The sequence below is a fragment of the Corythoichthys intestinalis genome, chromosome 20, assembly GCF_030265065.1.
Source record: "Corythoichthys intestinalis isolate RoL2023-P3 chromosome 20, ASM3026506v1, whole genome shotgun sequence".
NCBI lineage: Eukaryota > Metazoa > Chordata > Actinopteri > Syngnathiformes > Syngnathidae > Corythoichthys > Corythoichthys intestinalis.
This window is the reverse complement of record NC_080414.1, coordinates 9,679,263-9,699,698: the sequence shown is the minus strand read 5'-3', so window position 1 is coordinate 9,699,698 and position 20,436 is coordinate 9,679,263. Positions and strand designations below refer to the sequence as shown.

The following is a 20,436-nucleotide window of genomic DNA, read 5'->3' as shown; positions in this document are numbered from 1 at the left end:
CACCATGCCTACCGTCAAGCACGGTGGTGGTAGTATTATGCTGTGGGGCTGTTTTGCTGCCAATGGAACTGGTGCTTTACAGAGAGTAAATGGGATAATGAAGAAGGAGGATTACCTTCAAATTCTTCAAGATAACCTAAAGTAATCAGCCCGAAGATTGGGTCTTGGGCGCAGTTGGGTGTTCCAACAGGACAATGACCCCAAACACACATCACAAGTGGTAATGGAATGGCTAAATCAGGCTAGATTTAAGGTTTTTGAATGGCCTTCCCAAAGTCCCGACTTAAACCCCATTGAGAACTTGTGGACAATGCTGAAGAAACAAGTCCATGTCAGAAAGCAATTAAATTGAACTGAACTGCACCAATTCTGTCAAGAGGAGTGGTCAAAGACTCAACCAGAACCTTGCCAGAAGCTTGTGGATGGCTACCAAAAGCGCCTAATTGAAGTGAAAATGGCCAAGGGACATGTTACCAAATATTAGCGCTGCTGTATGTATATTTTTGACCCAGCACATTTGATCACTTTTTTCTGTTCACCCATAATAAAGTCATAAAAGAACCAAACTTCATGAATGTTTTTTGTGACAAAGAAGTATCTGTTCCAATCACTCTATCAGAGGAAAATCAGAGTTGTAGAAATAACTGGAAACTCAAGAGAGTCATGACATTATGTTCTTCACAAGTGTATGTAAACTTTGGACCACAACTGTATATATGGATGGATGGATGGATGGATGGATGGATGGATGGATGGCTGGCTGGCTGGCTGGCTGGCTGGCTGGCTGGCTGGCTGGTAAGCAGTACTCAATTTGGACATTTAGAGATGTACGCTTTTTCAAATGGGTGTACTCACCTTTGTTGCCAGGGGTTTAGATATTTCTGGCTATATTTTGAGTTATTTTGAGGGGACAATAAATTAACACTATTATATAAGCTGCATACAGACTCCTTTACATTGTGACAGTGTCATTTTGCCAGTGTTGTCCCATGAAACCATATACTTAAATATCTGCAGAAATGCGAGGGGTGTACTCACTTTTGTGATACACTGTATTTCTTCTGGAAAATCCGATTTTTTTTTTCTTCACATTAAAAAAAAAAAAAAAAAAAAACATTCTTTAGAGCATGTTTGAATTACTTTAACTTTATTTGCGCAGCACTGGAGTGGAAATACAGACCGCATGAACTGAGCAAACGTATTGAGCCGCTGACAGAAAGTGAAAATTTAAGAACATTTGGAGTAATTTCCACAATTTATGAGGGGGTAAAAAGATTAATTAAGATTGTAAGCGTTTATAATATTGATTTGGCAACATGTCCCATTACTTTTCTCCACTCATTCGTGACACTACGAGATACGTTCGACCGCACCCAAAAGCACAAAGTCTTCTCTTTGGTCGTTTTGGGCTACGGAGCAAAGAGCCGGTTGCTATGGAAACATTCCCTCTTTGCCTCTATTTTTCACCTCCGCGTACTTACTTCCTACACGGCGGTCTCCGTGGCAACTGGTGGTCCCATAAGGAAAGCTGTTTAAGCGTTTATTTCACATCCTTGATCTCCATTTCCCACCGTTCATAACAATCTCTTATAATGTTGCAACGCCTTTAGATTAATAGTCAATAATAATCAATAATCCATTAGAGTTGCCTGGAAACTAAGGCCATGTCTACACGTAGCAGGGTATTTGACAAAAATAAAAACTTTTTCTACGATTTGACCTATCATCCACACACACACACACACACACACGAGAGTTCTTGAAAACTGCACCCAAAGTGAAGATATGCAAATTCTGCGTTTGTGGCGCCATCATGTGGACACCGATAACCGAAGATTTAACTGTGGAAATGTCACTGTGACAAAACCAATGTTTACTTTTGGAGTAAATCAGGCAGGGTCTTTTTTGCTTCCATTTATTAATAGCTTAACTCGAGTAATTCAATTAGAAAAAAAGATTCAAATTAAATTTTGCTTCTTCAAGTATTCATTTAGTTAAAGTGGCATTGTGATTGTTTTGAAAGTGTTTGCATTTAGTTTAATTGATTTGGGTGGATACACTGTCCTCTAGTGGCAACAGTGAACATAACTCATTTGACATGGCTGAATCCAGCTGCTCCCTGTTAAGACTAACATAAGCTAAGTTTTTGTTTGAATTAATGTTTTTTATAGCCATATTTAGCAGTTTTTGTGAGAATATGTGTTTGAACCAATTGTTACGTACATTGTTAAAAAAAAAAAAAAAAAAAACTTTTTACGTTTTATAGCATTTACGCTAGCAGACTTTTGCTATGTCAGCCAATTGTTCTTTTGTTGTACTTAAATCCTCATTTATTTATCTTTTTATACCGTTTGAGGCTCAGCTCAGGTATTTTATTTTTTTATGTTCCTTATCCGATGACTCGATTATTTGAACTAACCAGTTCATCGATTAATCGACCACTTAAATAATCGCTAGCTGCAGTCCTACATTTATTTACAAACTCTTGCAGTGCAAAGGATGGGGGTATTATAGACAATTATTTTTATGAACATTTTTAAAAATGAATTAATGTGGTGGGATGTGGAAGCTTTTGTTTTCTACAAACGTGCTGGTGTGGACGTACTGTAATTTTCGGACTATAAGGCGCACCTGACTATAAGCCGCCACCCACCAAATTTGACAAGAAAACGGCATTTGTTCATAGATAAGCCGCACTTGACAATAAACTGCACTTGTCCTAACTGTATTATGGGATATTTACACCAAAAGATATTAACCGGTAACACTTTATTTGACAGGAAAATCATAAGACCGTCATAAGACCAAATGAAGCACCATGAAGCTTTGAACCAAATTTCTGCAAAGCTTCATTGCTTCAAGAAGCTTCATTTGGCAATCACTGCCCCCTGAGGGAGACAGTCAACCTCTGGTGCCACCTGATGTCAAAACTGTTGTCGTCCAACATGCCTCCTAGCATGCAGTGCTGCGCTAAAGATGTAGATAACAATCAAAATTCATGTTTTGTGCAAATTATTTCTTCAGTTACTGTTTTAGTTGTTTCATGAATTGCTACTTATGGTATTTGGTAACACTTTGACAGTGACGCCATCATTATAATTAGTTATGTCATAATTATGACAAGACACCCGCTATAAGCATTAATGAATGCATATGGCAGATGTCATTTTGTGTCCATCGGCAAATGATCTCACTTTTGAATGGATGTAAAGATCCAAGCTGGACATAAATGGAGTTAGTGACATAATTCATATTGTCATTAATGCCCATGATAGTGTCGTGTCATAATTATGACTGTCTTATAGCAGTCTTATAACACCACTGTCAAAGAAAGTCTTACCTATTCCCCCAAATAAACCAAGAAATAAGCCCCACTTGACTATAAGCCGCAGGATTCAAAATGAGGGGAAAAAAAGTAGTGGCTCATAGTCCGAAAATTACGATAATAAGTTTTTTCCGAAGTGTTAGGGCAGGATTCTGCTAGGTGTAGACATGACCTCATTTATGAGTTTATCCAGGGTTGTAATGAGAATACATACTCAGGACCACAATGCTTATTGAAAGGCTGGATTTTAAGTCTTGATGGAAATACACGTCCAATTCATTTGAAGTGGGAGGGATGGCAGCGAATGAACGAATGTTCATTCGCTGCCACCCTCCCATTTCAAATGGATTGAACGTCTACTAGTGAGAAACTCAGTGGCGGGAGGTTGCATCTTGGCATCATTGGCTGCCATTGACAGCTCTAGAGTTTAGCTAGGTCTCAAATACATGGTTTAAAAGCTTAAAATCATCTCAGACGGTAGTGATCTGGTCGACCACTCGAGTACCGTCCATCTCAACGCACTCCACCTCCTGTCGGGGCACGTCCCCCGCCTCGCCCCGCCGGCTTCGGCTCTTGGACGGCGGCAGGAAGGTGAGCAGGGCGGGCAGGAAAGCCAGCGCGTGCAAGGCGGAGCAGCCGGCCGTTAGCGCCAGGCAGCGGAAAAGCGTGCGGGTTAGGTTGGAGCGCACTGAGCCCACCGGCACCAGGGCGGCGCCGTAGCACAAGAAGGCCTGAAGCGAGGGTACGCCGTGGCGCTCCAGAGCTAGCCGAACCCATCGGGTCCTGCCCTCGCCCCGGCCGGCGGCGAACCCGCACAGCAGCGGCGCGCTGCAGTCGGCGGCATGACCCAACGCCAGAATCAGGCATAGAACCGATATGCAGTCTAGCTCCACCCCCCACAGTGTCATGAAGCCCAGAACTCCGAACTGAACCGAAAGAAGGGTGAGACCCAACCACACGGACACTAAGGGCTCCACCACGGCTAAGGAAGAGAGTCCTAACAGGAAGAGGACTGCTAACAGGGAGTGCCGCAGCGGCGAGCTAACGGCGGCAGCGTAGCGGTCCAGGTACACGAAGGATGGGTTGAAGATGAGGAAGCGCACGCGGGACGTGAGCGACAAACGACGCAACGTGTCCAGCAGCACCGACATCTCCTCGCGCTTGTTCTCCGTGGTCTTAGCCACCAGGAAAATCCGCGACGCCGCCACGTCGGGTTCCTCCCCAGGGCCCCGTTCGGCGAAGATGATGTCATCGGCGAAGTGCGCAAAGCGAGGCTCGCGCAGGAAGTCGAGGCGGAGAGTGCGAGTGAAGTTCTCCCGGGGAGAGCTGGTGGACTGGTTGCGCTCTGAAAGGTAGGCCAGGTAGGACTCCAGCCAGCTGATGCGCTGGAAGCCTTTGGCGTACTCCAGCAGGTCACCTTGCACCGTGGCGTTCCAGTAGGGGGCGCTCTCATAGATGTAGAAACCGATGACAGGGGAGTAGGAGCTGAAGTAGCGCTGCTGGGCGCGGGTGTACAACACTGTCGCTGTGTCCATCGCCACTAGGGTGCTGGGGTCCGAACCTTGGACCACCTGGAGACCAAATATTACGACTTACTACTAAAGTCAATTAATTTCAAAAAATGTTTGTCATCGACTGACATTGACGCGATGGACAGTAACAAAGAGTAGTAGAGTAGTTGCTATAACTTGTTTTGTCTTTTGTCCAAAGAGCAGTTGTTCTGTTTCTTATCTGTAAAGAAGTATTCTTAAGGTGTTTCTGTGTTAATAACAATCTTCCATTAATAATATCATATACAGTTGTGTTGAAAATTATTCAAACCCCACAGTTGAGAAGTGTTTTTGCAAGTTTGACATTCATTTTTCGTTTATAATCACATCAAATAAATAATATTCCAGAATATTCCAACTGATGGCCTTTCTGTGATGAACTCATTGACAAAATTATTCAACCCCCAGGTCCACCAGTCTTAAGAACAAAGGTTTCCATCAGGTGTTGTCAAACAGCTGATGAAAACATCTGTAGAGATGTGAACGGAACCTTAATGAGCAGCATTTAAGCAGATTTAAAAGGACTGTGAGACATTGCTCTTCTTGGCAGTTAATGACATCTTTACAACATGGTGAAGTCCAAGGAATGGTCAAAAAAGTTCACTGAGGAGCAAGGATATGGTTGTAAAAAGATAGCAAAAGGACTAAAAATTTCAAGACACAATGGGTGCATGGTCTGCTCAAAGTTCAAAGCTAAAAGCACTGTGGAAATGGTACGTGGTAGAAAGAGATTACTGTCTGCAACTGCGTGCGATACCTGAAGCAAAAGGTGTAGAAAAATCCCTGGGTGGCAGCTTAGGAACTACGACAGGACATGTCATAGGAAGGCAGGGGTCGCGTTAACCGAATATTTTCCGTCGTTGACCGTTTTTTTAAAACGGTGACGGAAAAAACTGAAGTCCGTCCGTCATTTTGACAGGTTGCAATTCACACCCCAGACCACAGGGTGGCATATTAATTAGCTATTGTCTCTCTTAATGCATGACGTCGTTGGCTATTCTGTCAGAATATTGTAGCGTCACCATGGTCTGGCGGCAGCACCGTGATTGACACATCAACGCGAGGTTCTTATTGGTACACCCGGTGTGCCAGCGCGTCATCCAATTGGTGGACTAGATTGTCGCCTGTGTATAGACAAGTTTCCGAGGTACTTCCGGTTTACTTCCTTATGTCTTCCTTCCCCTTCCGTTTCCGCCTGTTTACCGTTGAAGTCAATGGCGGTGGAATCGAAGTTGGGAGGTCTTTATACAATATCCCGGGAATGTTATTTTGATGTAGGCGGGTGGAGAACCAAGCCAAGGCCTCCATGCTTCGTATCATGTCGATTTCCAAACCATGGGTGCTCGTACTCGTCATACAGGTGGGAGGGAAGGAGATGGACAAAACTGACAGCTCCTGCAGTCATGCCCCCGCTGTTATGGAAGGTAATGTGCTCTAAAAATACGAAACCTAAAATCTGGCGCATAAAACGACTTGTTGCCTTTGCTATTGATATTACGATGATGATTGTAATTACGAAGTTTAATCATTTTTACAACAACTAGCTTCTGCTACTGCTGCTAGCCGCCTGTTGCTAATCGTGTTTGAATGCACCGCATAAATCCAAGTGTTACAAGTTTTTATTCGTTTGTTTACAGCTGGGAAATGCTGTTATAAAAGAGAAGACAACTTGACTTGTACGTTGATGGACATATATCGAACATATATAGTTTGCGTTCCATAATGATGATGACAGCTCGACTCCCGGGAGAGGCCGTGAGAGGCAGGAATTGTGACAGACGGTGGTTCGCCGAGATCGCCGTGATCCAACTACGAACTTGTGAACGGTAGCATCTTTAAATATATGCTATTGGAGCTGGAATTACCGAGGACGGGAAAAAAGCACATCTAAATGCCGCCGAGGGCCTCCGTGATGTCGCTATTTGTTCACGAGGCTCCGGAGCTCTGCGGTCTGATATCATATTCTCGTATGCTTTTTTTGCAATACTTTTATAAATGTGATTTATTGACCTGTTTTGGAGTGCACCAAACGTTTTAAATAAAACAAGAAATTGAATCATGTCTAAATGTTTTATTGCGATCAATGCCTGCAATAAAAAAAAGAATGACATACTATTTGTGTTTACATCATATGTACATAACCTTGTAGCATTTCCTTGTAACAAAACAATCCATGTCAGCCCTTCTGCAGTCGGCAAATGTAATATAACTTGTAATTTCACCACATTTTGGTCACTAATGGCCGTAGTATCAATCCATTCCTCACGTTAACACAGGCTGACCGTTGTTAATAATTTTGTCTACGAATGATCAACGAAGTGACACGAACTGCCATCCAATCTCATCTACGTGTCATCTAGGTCATGCTGAATCAATTTTTGAAGATTCCATGGGTTTCTCTGGCTTGATTTCGTAGTTTTATCGTCGTCAATACACTGCTAATACACTGCTACTCGACCGGACCGGAAGTGCGAAGCAGACATTTTCCAAGATGGCGGCGCCCGTATTTCGCTCAGGAAACTTGTCTATAGACCCCAATCACATGACGTCACAACTCCGCCCCCTGACTGGAGCAGCCATATTGTCCGTCAGCTCGTCGTGTTTACACATTACCGCTACGTACATGCCTCCTATTACGGCGTGTTTTTCTGCTCGTTAACATTAATAATCAAAATGGTGAAGGCGTGTGTGGCGGTTGGTTGCAGTAACAGAGAAGACAGACGGAGAGACTTGAAGTTCTACCGTATTCTGAGAGACCCGAAGAGGAGAGCGAGATGGACTGCTGTAATTCGACAAGAAATCTGGGCACCAAACGATCCACAGACTATGTAGTAGTCATTTTATATCTGGTAAGATGCATTTAATATATATTTAGAAGATTTTGGGCTGACAACCACAATTAAGATCATTATGTGACGTTGGTGATTGGGGTCTATATAGTTGCCTCTTTTTCTTTGGGAGTGGAGTTGTTTTGTTGTTGGCGGTAAGCAGAGTAAAAAGAGGGAGAAAAATACAACTTCCGTGTCTAATTTTTCGCCGCCAAGCAAGCGTTACAATATTAATTAAAAATGAATGAAAACTAAATACTATTGAATATGTCATCATTATCATTTTAAAAATTTAAGTGACTGGTAAAAATAGATTATGACTGGATTTTTATGACCCTGTCAGTCAAAATGACAGACAACGAAAATGTCTAGCGCAACCTCTGCAAGGTATTCAAGTTTCATCCCAGACAATAAGACGTACACTGCGAAATGATGGCTTCCATGCAAGAACTCCCATGAGGCTGACTCCAAAGCACAAGAAGTATGCCAAAAACCATGTGGACAAACCACAAAGGTTTTGGGATACTGTTCTCTGGAGTAATGATACCAAAGTGGAACTTTTTGGGCTAATGGATCAACAATACGTGTAGAGGAGAAAGAATGATGCCTATAAAGAAAAGAACACCCTATCTACTGTGAAGCACGGTGGGGGGTCAGTCGTGCTCTGGGGTTGTTTTGCTTCTTCAGGTACAGGGAATCTTCAGCGTGTGCAAGGTATTAAGAATTCAGTTCAATACCAGGAGATCTTGAATGCAAATGTCATGTAGTCATTAACAAAGCTGAGGCTTGAGTTCAGGTTGGACCTTCCAACAAGACAATTATCCTAAGCATACCTCAACATCTACCACATCTTGGTTGCAAAAGAAGTGCTGGAAGATTCTTGAGTGACCATCGCAATCACCAGACTTAAATTCCATTGAAAATCTCTAGTGGTACTTGAAGACGGCAGTTGCAGCACGCAAGCCCAAAAATGTTAACGAACTGATACCTGTGGATCACTGCAAGAAACTTGTGTCAAATCTATGCTTCGCGTCTAAAGGATGTAATTGTTGCAAAGGATGTTGTACTAAGTACTAAAGTCATACATACTTAAGGGGTTTAATAACTTAATAACTTATCTACTGTGTGGGCTGAATAATTTTGAACACAACTGTATATTAACAATATCTTTCATTCTATGTTAGCATTAAGCTAGCAGGTTGTTGTCTCAGTCTTGGTTTAGTTTGGTACCAGTTTCGACTGCCAACAGTCTTGGTCTCGGTTTTGGTCTCAACTCTACAATGTTTTGGTCTTGTTTCATTGTCTGTCTTGTTTTCAACGCCTAAAAGTCTTGGTTTTGTCTTGGTGGGTTCATGTAGTTGGCAAGTCTTGGTCTTGAGCATAACAACAGTCACGACTCACGACTGATCACAGAAATTGACCTGGCAAATGACCATCGATGTTCAGATTTGATGCGTGTTAGCATTAGTGTCTTACCTGCAGGAACCCCATGAGTCCAAAGGAGATGTAGACCAGGTAGAGCAGCACCACAAAGGGCTTGACGTAGGTATTGGTGATCCAGTCTGCGTAACAACGCCTCACGCAGCCCAGCAGTAGATGCGAATCCTGGGGACGGGTGTCCGAGGCGTGAGGGTGGACATAAGTGCGCGTGTGCGGCAGGTGAGGCCCGTGCGGCGTCCCTGTGGCGGTCTGCGCCTCATCCTGGTAGCGCGTGTACATCAGGCAGCGGTACCAGGCCGGCTTGGAATCCAACCGGTCCTGTTTTGGCACCCGTCGGCAGAAGCAGCCGTGCCTGTAGCCTGTCTCCAGGTAGCCAGTGAAGACCAGGCAGGAGCTGTAGAAGGACAGCATGTAGGCGTAGCTGACGCTCACTGCCAGCGCGGCGGCGCGGCAGAAAAGGCGCACCGCCTCCATGTTGGTGAGCGGCGAGGCGGCCAGGCCCAGTGTGGTAAGGTGGAGCGCCGTGGAGCCCGAAAAACGCAGCATGACGTCTTCAAAGACGCTGGCCACACGCTCCTTGACGTGCTGGTCCTCGCGGGTACGACGCCACGACGATAGCATCTCGAAGGAGCCAAACAAGCCGTGACCTGCGGTAATGACATTTTGTTTTATTAAATGGCTGCCGTGGCCTAAAATCTAGTTGCCATGGCGGCGGTGAGTCAGCCCTTTCGCTCCTTTGGGTGACCTCAAGACGACAATGTGCTTCACACCTCAGATGAGAACTAGCGGGGTGACACTTGAGGTGAAAATGATGCAAACGAGTTGTAACAATCGCATTGAATTTTGACTTTAATGTTAGCTCATCAATTAACTCCTTCATTTGCCTCTCCCAGTGTACAGTAATTTTCAGACTATAAGCCTTCCCCCACCAAATTTGACACCAAAACGACATTTGCTCATAGATAAGCCGCACTGGACTATAAGCCACAAATGTCCTCACTGTATTTTGGGATATTTACACCAACAGATATTAACCGGTAACACTTTATTTGACAGCAGAAACAAGACTGTTATAGGACCAAATGAACCACCATGACGCTTTGAACCAAATTTCTACAAAGCTTCTTTGCTTAAAGAAGCTTTATTTGGCAATCACCGCTCCCTTGGGGGAGACAGTCAACCTCGGCTGCCACCTGATGTCAACAGTTGTCGTCCAACATGCTTCCTAGCATGCATTGCAGCACTACAGATGGAGATAACAATCAATTATTTCTTCAGTTACTGTTCCAGACCAGGACACGCCCCCAAATGTCCCCAAATGACCTGATATGACCAGGACACGCCCCCCAAATGTCCCCAAATAACCAGATATGAACAAGACACGCCCCCAAATGTCCCCAAATGACCTGATATGACCTTTACATATCCCCAAAATGTCCCCAAATCAACAGGAAGTGACCTGTTATGATCAGGACGTGTCCTCCGATTGTCCCCAAATCAACAGGAAGTAACCTGATATTATCCCCGAAATGTCCCCAAACCAAACTGGGCAAGGCTAAGATCTGTATCTGTATCACAGCAAAGACCCAGAGTAATTTCTGCAGAAATTGCAGTTTCCAGTTTCTTCAGTTACTGATCCAGTTGTTTCATTAATCGCTAGCTCTGGTATTCTGTAACACTTTATTTGACAGTGGCGCCATAAAACTATCATAAGACTATCATAATTATGATATGACACTGCCATCAGCATTAATGAATGCTTATGACTGATGTCATTTTGTGTCATTTGGGAAATTATCTCACTTTTGAATAGATGTAAAAGATCAGAGCTGGACATAAATTGAGTTGGTGACATAATTTGCCAGATGACACTTAATGACATCTGTCATAAGCCATCTTTAATGCCCAATGAAGGGAATAGTTACCTTTCTCGCACACACCATATAACTGTTTGCATTACTCCAACACACTTAATATAATCAATCAGGGAATAGTATCATTTTTCATATGTACTGTTTGACTGTTTTGACATATTGACTGTTTTTACTACTCTAACACACCTAATATAAAATAAATACACTTACACCATAGTTTAATTAAAAGAAGCAGAAGAGATACACAACACCATCTTATCACAGACGCCCAACGTGTGCGTCACGAGCAAGATTGACGCACCAACTTTCGCAATCAGTTCTCCCAGCCACTCCAAGGACAAAGAGCAGGGCGCTCTGTCCTAAAACAAGTACCATCGGCCGCCCAACCTGGATATAAAGTTGATGACGGGCGCTTGGGATGTCAAAACCGGCGTTGGTCGCTGTGGCGACCAGGTCCAAGCCACGAAGGATGACGCACGAACCTAACCGCCCAAAACCGGCCACAGAGGGATGATCCCAAGACAACACCCAGCCACACCTTCGGCCCGGCCCACTCCACCGCAGCTTTCAAAAAGACTGGACACTGAGATAACAAACAGTTCGCTGCTCGGAAACATTTCTATGTAGCCTTGTTTTGGATCCAGCAGGGTATCTCGGTCATCTGTTTTTTGCCTTGTTTTATGACTGTTATCGACGAATAAATTGCCAACCTGTTTTCGGTGAGTCTTCTTTAAACTTTTGGAACATGGAGTCAGTACAAAGGGTTCATAAATAGCCATAACATTGCACGCCCTGAAAATATGCCCTGTAGCAAATACATATTATTAACTGCTCGTGTATGTGCCTGCTGCCTGAACTGTAACAACCGTACACGATGGAGCTGCTTTACTGGACGCTGAGTTCACTGGACAGAATCTTCTCAACAATGCGACCTACACCAAACCAACGCCCATGTCCAGCCAACACCTTCACGTCTGGAAAATCTGACAATCACCCTAATCAATGAACTCACATAATCGACAATATTGCTAAGTGCTATGGCAAAACTATAACTTTTGGGAAGAAAATTCATGTGGACAAAAAAACCAAACAAAAAAAAACAAAATAGAAAACCTCATGTAGTATGATGCATGCAACTCTACCATGTTTGATTGTGCGTCCTTGGCTGCAAGGGGACGGGTCTTGATACGCATATGGTTGTCCCGTCTGCCCTTGTCTTTCTTCGGGCTAATCATATTACATTTTGCAACTGTGAATGATACCGATGATGATGACAATAAACATTTCATTCATTCATTCATTCATTCATAACATGGGAGTGAATGCGCGGAATGTTGGCCCCCCCACTGGTTGGTTTGCGGGAGCGGTGCCAGCGGAGCGGCACTTCGTTCGGCTGGCGGTGTTTCCGCGGCTTGGCGGGGGAGGGGGGGGGGGGGGCGCAAATTCCTTCACCATGACAGTGTCATGTCACAATTATGACGGCCTTATGGCAGTCTTATGACGCCGCTGTCAAAGAAAGTGTTACTTATTAACTAGAGATGTCCCGATCGATCGGCATCCCGATCGATGCCGATTGATCGGGTCCGATCACGTCATTTTCAAAGTATCGGAATCGGCAAAAAAATATCGGACATGCCTTTTTTTAATATATAAATATTTTTAAAATAAATCGTTTTCTAATTGTATTTAACGTTACAGACATAATATGTTACACTCATCCAGAGTCTTTAGTTTAGGCTTAAGGTAGGATTATCAAATTTATCCCGTTTACGGCGGTAATTATATATTTTTTAAATTTATCATGTTAAAATATTCAACGCATTTAATGCGTGCGCTGCACGGCCCACTCATGCATTGTCGCATTCAATCTGTAATGGCGCCGTTTTACCTATATATAGAGCTAAAAGGCAGCATAAAATTAGTAGAGTGAATTTTGGAGCCTACTTTGGAGCCTATTTTAATTGGCTAAAGCCTTGCAATCCCTCTCCCTACGATTAGAAACATCGTGGGAAGCAATGTGGGGAAGAAAGGAAGTAATTGATCTTTTTCTTAACATCCTATGTTATTTCCCAACGCAGAGAAGATATATCAATTGGTACCACTACACACAATCATGGGTGCACTTCCCATCATGCATTTGGGCAGAACAGATGGCTACAGTATCATTTACTGAAAGCTCAACAAATACACTAGATGGTAATATTTAGTCACAATATAGAAAGTCACATTTGTCCTTTATGAATTACAAGTCTTTCTATCCGTGGATCCCGCTCACAGAAAGAATGTTAATAATGTAAATGCCATCTTGAGGATTTATTGTCATAATAAACAAATACAGTACTTATGTAATGTATGTTGAATGTATATATTTGTCCGAGTTTTATTCATTTTTTTCTTAATGCATTGCCAAAATGTATATGATCGGGAAAATTTTTCGGGAATGATTGGAATTGAATCTGGAGCAAAAAAAAAAAAAAACAATCGGATCGGGAAATATCGGAATCGGCAGATACTCAAACTAAAACGATCGGGATCGGATCGGGAGCAAAAAAAAACATGATCGGAACAACCCTAGTCACAATTATGACGGCCTTATGGCAGTCTTATGACGCTGCTGTCAAATAAAGTGTTACCTATTAACCCAAATAAATCAACAAATAAGCCGCACTGGACCATAAACTGCAAGTTTCAAAATGAAGGAAAAAAGTAGCGGCTTGTAGTCCGAAAATTACGGTAAATGGACTGGACATCGACTGCTAAGGAGTTAATTCATGAAATAATGTTAAAGAACAGTAGGAAAATTATTGATGTGTCTATTCAGTTTAAGTGTCATAAGTGCTAGAACGGTAACGTGACTGGTTTCAATTTACCCAGCATGACGAAAGGTATTCCCAAGTAGGTGGAGTTATAGGTGGAGCCGCTCAGATTAAGAATCCCGGCGGCCGTCAATCCCGCCAGCGTGACTGACAGCAAAGCCAGCACGCCCAACCACGGCTTGGAGCGCACGCAGTCCCGCATGGAACAGCACAGCACGGCTAGCGCCCCGCACAGTCCCAAGCTAGCCAGCAGGGGGCGCCGTGCCAGCACCGAAGAGAACTGGAAGTCGGTCCGGAGAGATGACGACGTGGCCGGGTAGAGCCCGAGCTGCGGGTGGAGCGCGGCGAATTGCCGCAGCTCAGCGCAGAAGGCCTTCTCCCATTGGCCGGCCACGCCCTCCGTCAACCCGCCGCGTACCCGGAGATAGTAGGTAAGCTGGAGCGCGCGGGCCGAGCGCACCCCTTCGCCGTCACCGGGCCAGTTTTGGACTCCGCCCAGCTGGTGTCCGATGTAGGCGCGGCGACCGTCGGCCAGTTGCGTGATGGGGTAATGGAGAATCGGCGATGAACGGTTGGCGGCGCGCGCCGAGCGGATCTCCTCCAGGACGCGGATGACGTCGTCCACGATGCAGGCATTTTTGTCATCCGGCAGGCACAGGTGCGAGAAGGAGTAGTTGAAGCTGCTTGGGCCGCTAGGGGGCGCCGTCACTTGCATCTGGTAGATCAGCCGATGCAGCTGAGATAAAAAAACAGTGATTCAGTTTATTCATTGACTGCCATTGACGGTAATAGATGTCCAATTAATTAAACTGGAAGGACTAACTGTAAATGCTCATGTTTCAACAAGAACGTAGGTTTGGTCCCAACATTGGTAGGGACGATATAATAGCATAACCTGCATGTTTTTGCTGGGGACGGGACATTAATAAGACCAAACAGATTATTGAATGGGGGTCAGGGCTAGGTTTTTCACAAATATGAACCTAATTAATTGATAGGACAAATGATCAATGCAAAATTAGTCTGTATTGACTTATACTAATATTCATGTGGTGGAAAACACAGACAAGACTGAAAAAGCAGTTTCTGCTCTTGCACTCCTCTTTAAAAGAAGCTGCTGTATTTTAAGCCTAAACAACTGTTGTGTTTGATAGAAGAATATGCTGCCATAGCAGATTCTTGGCGCATTAAGCCCCCTAACTACGGTATATTTAATTTGTCCGTTTTACCCTGTAAACCCCAGTTTACAGACATCACACAACTGCTTTTGTGTCAAACTAGCCATAAAAAAAGGTAAGTAATCGTATTTATTATTCGAAATGTCTGTCATTTTTAGCCTAGAATCATTAATTGATGTCTAATATTTAATTCAATTCTATTCAATTTTATTTGTATAGCCCTCAATCACAACAGATGTCTCAAAGGGCAACAAAGATGAATAGATACAGTTATAGATTTAGTTAAAAAAAAAAAAAAAACGTCTTTAAAAATTTTTTCACTTGCATATTTTAAAATTTTAAACATATTACGTCACAATGAAAAAAAAATGGTGTCTGTAAAAAAGTCACGGATATCTACCTCATAATTATCGCTTAATTGTATTTTTTTTGTTGCTGTCGCATTTTCTCTAATATGTTAGATGATAAATAATTGATCCAAGCAAAGAAAATCAAGACATCACATCTCACGTTTTCTCATCGGGGAAAAAAAAACGGGTCACGTGTATTACCATGCTGTTTGAGCGCTGTCTGCCACGGCAGTCAACAACATAGCCTCGCTGCCTCGTCACAATGCTAACAGTGAAAGGCAGGATATATACCGCAAATGGCTGCCTTTGCTCACTGGAAATACAGCCATTACTTCACATTTCTGTCCAGTAAAGATGACAAAAATATCTCAGTGCGTTGCAAACTTTGCGCTGGCTGAAAAAGACTGTCCGTCGCTAAAAACTCTACATCCAATTCAACAAGGAAGCACTTGGAATTACAGCACAACGCGACAAAACTCGAAACAAAGCCTACAGGTAACAAGACAGCGAGCACTTCTACAGTTTGTAACCAGTCTTTATCCACATTTTATTGTTAATGTTTGTAACCATAGGCGGAGTTTTACTTTTGTAGGACTGGGGGCAAAGCATGTTGATGACTCTGAAACAAAAGCCAAAAGTTTGGACACACTTCATCATTTTTGCGTTTTATATATTTTCACTACTATTGTAAATCTTCTCTGAATACATCAAAACTATGAACGAACCTGTGGAATGGCAAAAAAAGTGAAATAACTGAAAACAGGTTTTATATTCTACATTCTTTAAAGTATCCACCTTTGAGGTGTCGCCAAACTTTTGGCCAATACTGTATATATACATATACATAAAACTGTTCAAGCTCAGTTGATGTTGGTTGCGTTTGAAAGCTTAAGTTTACGGAAATTCTAAATATCCATCTTGCCTCCACAGGTGTAGTTTTGGCTAAGCTAGTCACATGATCTGCTCGAAAAATAATTTTGACCCATTATTAAATACGTTGTAGGATTCTTGTTCATTTCACAAATTTTTGTTGTTTTATTGCTTTACAACTTTTATAGACAATATTTTAACAGCTCGGTCTTTATTTTAAAGATGAAGTTCAGAATTATTGACATTAGGCTTTATCTTGGAGTTAGCGGGGTTTTTTTTAGTCGATGAAGTTGATTAGAACAAATTCCGTGCAGTTTATTTGTTAGTTTCAGGGCTCCGGGGTGGCTAAGCTAGCACGAGTCAATGGTGGTTGAAATCAACTCCATCGACTAATTAAACCCCCGCTAACTTAAATATTAAGCCTTATGTGAAAAATTCAATTACATGCGATGACATTTTTCTGTTGTCATTTTTATGTTGAGGCAGCAAAAAGAGAAAAGTTGGTAAAAAAGTAACTGATAAGTTACTTTTAAAGTAACTTAGTTACTTTGATAATAATCAGTAAAGTAACTAGATTACTTTTTTTAGGTGTAATCAGTAATCAGTTATTAAAATTACTTTTTTAAGTAATCTGTGACAACACTGGTCCCTACCGTCCCTATGCAAACATACACCCTTGTGTTTCAGTGTCATTGACGAAGCAAGCTGTCTAATCCTTATTTCCTGTAGGGGTGAATGGACGATCAAACGTTCACATCCAAAGTGAATGATCATATATTTCTGTCAATGCAGTGAATAAGTAAACGTGTGGGGGTTCGCGAACCACTCAACACGCCGACTAAGATTCGTCCCTGGTTGCCATGACAGTAGGATGAGAGTGCCAACATCCGTATGCTTGGTTGCCTATAGCAACAAACCCTTAGAGGACACTGGTTTAACTCAACGGCTGCCACTGACGGCTCTCGACGTCCAATCCGTCCGGACTCTTGACATTTGACATATGTGAATTATAAGTCAAGAATTATTTTGGTCCATAATATAATGCTTTTGGGTCAAAGATGTTGAATGTTTTTGGCCAAAATGTTGTATTTTCTTCCCGAAATTCTTTTTTTTTTTTAATAACTTTGGTAAAAATATCGGGTGGGGATGCAAAATGTCACACGGGTAAACAAAATATTAAAACAAATGTTCATTCGCCCCTCCCAGTCAAAATTGGGCGTCTGTCGCAGTCAATAACGTACAATGGGTTCATTGTGATTTAAAAAAAAAAAAAAATTTTTTTTTTTTAAGTCAACTTTAAAGTGTTTCATGGGTTGTGTATTTCTGTTTTGGTTCATCTTAAATTCATGAATGCATAATTATATATGTATGTAAAACAATAATTATTTATAATTTAAAAACATATAGAACTAATAACATTTATTTCTCTTTTTTGGAATAGTCACTTAACAGTCTTAAGACGTACCTTGAGGATGGCGTCGAGATGCGGCGACTCGAGGAGGTTCCCCCGGCGCGCGGTGACGATGACGCGCCCGTAGCGTCCGGGCGTCTGCAGGTCCGAGTAGAGTGCGTGCTTGGAGTGGTTGATGGGGAAGAGGCTGTCCACCAGGTTGCCCTCGATCTTGGCCAGGCTGTGCTTGGGCGCCAGCAGGCTCTGCACGTCGTCCTCCACGCGGTAGCGGCTGAAGCTGGCGCCCAGCAGAACCGCCAGCAGCAGCGGCGCCGAGGCGAACAGCACCGGCTGGCCGGCCACGAAGCGGCCGAGCGCTCGGAAGCCACCGCTCAGGCCGGCGTGCAGCGCTTGGCGCAGCATGGCTGCGCGCGGCCGAGGAGGTTCCAGCCTCTCCCAGCCGGCGGAAAGCCCCGACGCGGCGCCGCCGAGCATCAGGGACGGACGGGCCCGGGCGCATCGGTGCACGCCCCGCTCCTCAGCATCCCAAAATCAGGTCTGGGGTACTCTAACCCAGAAATCGCTCTATATAATAATACATTTTTAAAAAACCAAATCACAAAGTGTGTCATCAAACAACCTCCGCTCCTACCTGATGCTGCAGCGGGCATCCCCGCTCGCGACGCCGCAGATGAGCTCCGTTTCCCGGGTTGTTCGAGCCGACCTTCCCCCTCTCAAGACGGAGCTCCGGAGCCTGAACTCGAACCAGCTGCGCACTGTGGTGCTGTTTGTTTAGTTGTCTAATTGCGTGCACGTGTGCGCGTGCGCTGTCCGAAGATGTCAAAATAAGAGCGCCTCAGTGGACACCGGAAGTGCCACTAAAAATAGCACGATTGTACGCGATTGGATCATTTGTCAGTGCCAGTGACGGAGATAGATGTCCAATCCTTTTTGTGCTCCTTTTGGGTTTTGCTATTTTGTAGCACCAGAATATGTACAAAATATTGGACTAATTTGCATAAGCAGATTTTAAGGGGGGCCCAGGGGGGGTCAGGCCCCTCCTGGTGGCCGAAAAGTGACATTGCATGAAATTGACTTTCCTATATTTATATATATATATATATATATATTTGCCGATTCCGATACTTTGAAAATGATGTGATCGGACCCGATCGATCGGTCGGGACGCCGATAGATCGGGACATCTCTACTTAATAACTATATCTGAACTCTTTATAAGATGAAAATAAGGATGCTTAAAAGTTGGTGGGGACAATTTGAGCATCCTGAAAAGTTGCTAGTGTTATGTCCCTACCATCCCTATGCAAACCTGAAAAATAACATTAAATATGGCCTGGACAAGAAGTTTAACTTCAACCTACATCCTCTTGCACTTCTCAGCTTTAACACTAGATGGAGCTTGTCACTTGAAAGGTGCCTCTTCTTTAGCTCAGTGGTAGAATTTAAGTACTATGTTCCGTCAGCCCTCCCAGTCAAAACGGATTGGGCATCTATCAGCGTCAATGGCAGCCAATGAGATAAAAACATACTACTACACAACTACTTAAGTTAAAACAAAAGCGAACATCCCCGTGTTTGTTTCCCTTCTAATCCGTGATTCAATTACAAGCCAATTAGCCTTTATTAGCCATTAGCAATGGAGCGAGGGTCTCCCGAGGCAGGAAATGAAAGACATGGCCGCCTGCCTTCTGATAAGCCGAGTCATAATTAGGCTGCTTCACACATGTATTCGAGTGTGCTGAGCTATTTTGGACCAGATCGCACTTCCATTATTTAAGAGGTTGACATGGTTCCTCATCCATACGTTTGGGTGTGGCCCATTTATTAATAATGAGTCCCCCTTGTATTATTCATCTCGTCATATGACCGTCACGTGTTCGGACCAGATGCGAATGTCGGAAACGGCACCGGTGCTTGAGCCTGAAGCGTGTTTGCTCAGCCTTGGTGGAAGCACATCCATCATTTTTAAATGACGTCTGCGCAAATAGACGGCTCACGTGGTCTGGATGGAGGCGGAGGTAGGTCCAGGTCGCAAAGAGGATGAAGGAAGGATTTGATTATGGCCATGAGACAAGAAAAGCAGATGGAAAACGGTGACAAGAATAACAACAAGCACCTATGTGCTACTATTGAACGCCACCCTCTACTGGCGAACTTGTAATATACAGACAACACAGGCACCAATAAATCCATGTGCTGTGCATGTACAGTGGGGCAAATAAGTATTCAGTCAACCACCAATTGTGCAAGTTCTCCCACTTGAAAATATTAGAGAGGCCTGTAATTGTCAACATGGACAGAATGTGGAAAAAACCCAGAAAATCACATTGTTTGATTTTTAAAGAATTTATTTGCAATTCATGGTGGAAAATAAGTATTTGGTCCATACCAAAAGTTCATCTCAATACTTTGTTATGTACCCTTTGTTGGCAATAATGGAGGCCAAACGTTTTCTGTAACTCTTCACAAGCTTTTCACACACTGTTGCTGGTGTTTTGGCCCATTCCTCCATGCAGATCTCCTCTAGATCAGTGATGTTTTGGGACTGTCGTTGGGCAACACGGACTTTCAACTCCCTCCACAGATTTTCTATGGAGTTGAGATCTGGAGACTGGCTAGGCCACTCCAGGACCTTGAAATGCTTCTTACGAAGCCACTCCTTTGTTGCCCTGGCTGTGTGTTTGGGATCATTGTCATGCTGAAAGACCCAGCCACGTCTCATCTTCAGTGCCATTGCTGATGGAAGGAGATTTTCACTCAAAATCTCTCGATACATGGCACCATTCATTGTTTC

The 20,436-nt window shown here is 43.4% G+C and overlaps 1 protein-coding gene across 2 annotated transcripts; it reads right to left on the bottom strand.

Moving 5' to 3' along the window:
* Positions 1 to 1,160: 1,160 nt before the first annotated feature.
* ptchd1 (patched domain containing 1) lies at positions 1,161 to 20,346 on the bottom strand. Of its 2 annotated transcripts, none has more exons than XM_057824836.1 (5): positions 18,274 to 20,346; positions 17,697 to 18,206; positions 13,888 to 14,569; positions 9,180 to 9,790; positions 1,161 to 4,896 (listed from the first exon to the last, which is right to left on the bottom strand). In XM_057824836.1, exons 2-5 carry the CDS (start codon positions 18,114 to 18,116, stop codon positions 3,796 to 3,798), a joined length of 2,814 nt encoding a protein of 937 aa, XP_057680819.1. In that variant the 5' UTR covers positions 18,117 to 18,206; positions 18,274 to 20,346; the 3' UTR covers positions 1,161 to 3,795. The 2 variants fall into 2 exon arrangements, with proteins under 2 accessions (XP_057680819.1, XP_057680820.1); XM_057824837.1 differs by having other exon boundaries at positions 17,697 to 18,189.
* Between the last annotated feature and the right edge of the window lie 90 nt (positions 20,347 to 20,436).

Bases quoted from the DNA above. Each gene is read 5' to 3' on its own strand.
- ptchd1 (XM_057824836.1), bottom strand. From the start codon at position 18,116: ATGCTCGGCGGCGCCGCGTCGGGGCTTTCCGCCGGCTGGGAGAGGCTG. The intron at 14,570-17,696 runs GTACGTCTTAAG...TTTTTATCTCAG, and splicing joins ATCTCGACGCCATCCTCAAG to CTGCATCGGCTGATCTACCA. The intron at 9,791-13,887 runs GTAAATTGAAAC...TCATTACCGCAG, and splicing joins AATACCTTTCGTCATGCTGG to GTCACGGCTTGTTTGGCTCC.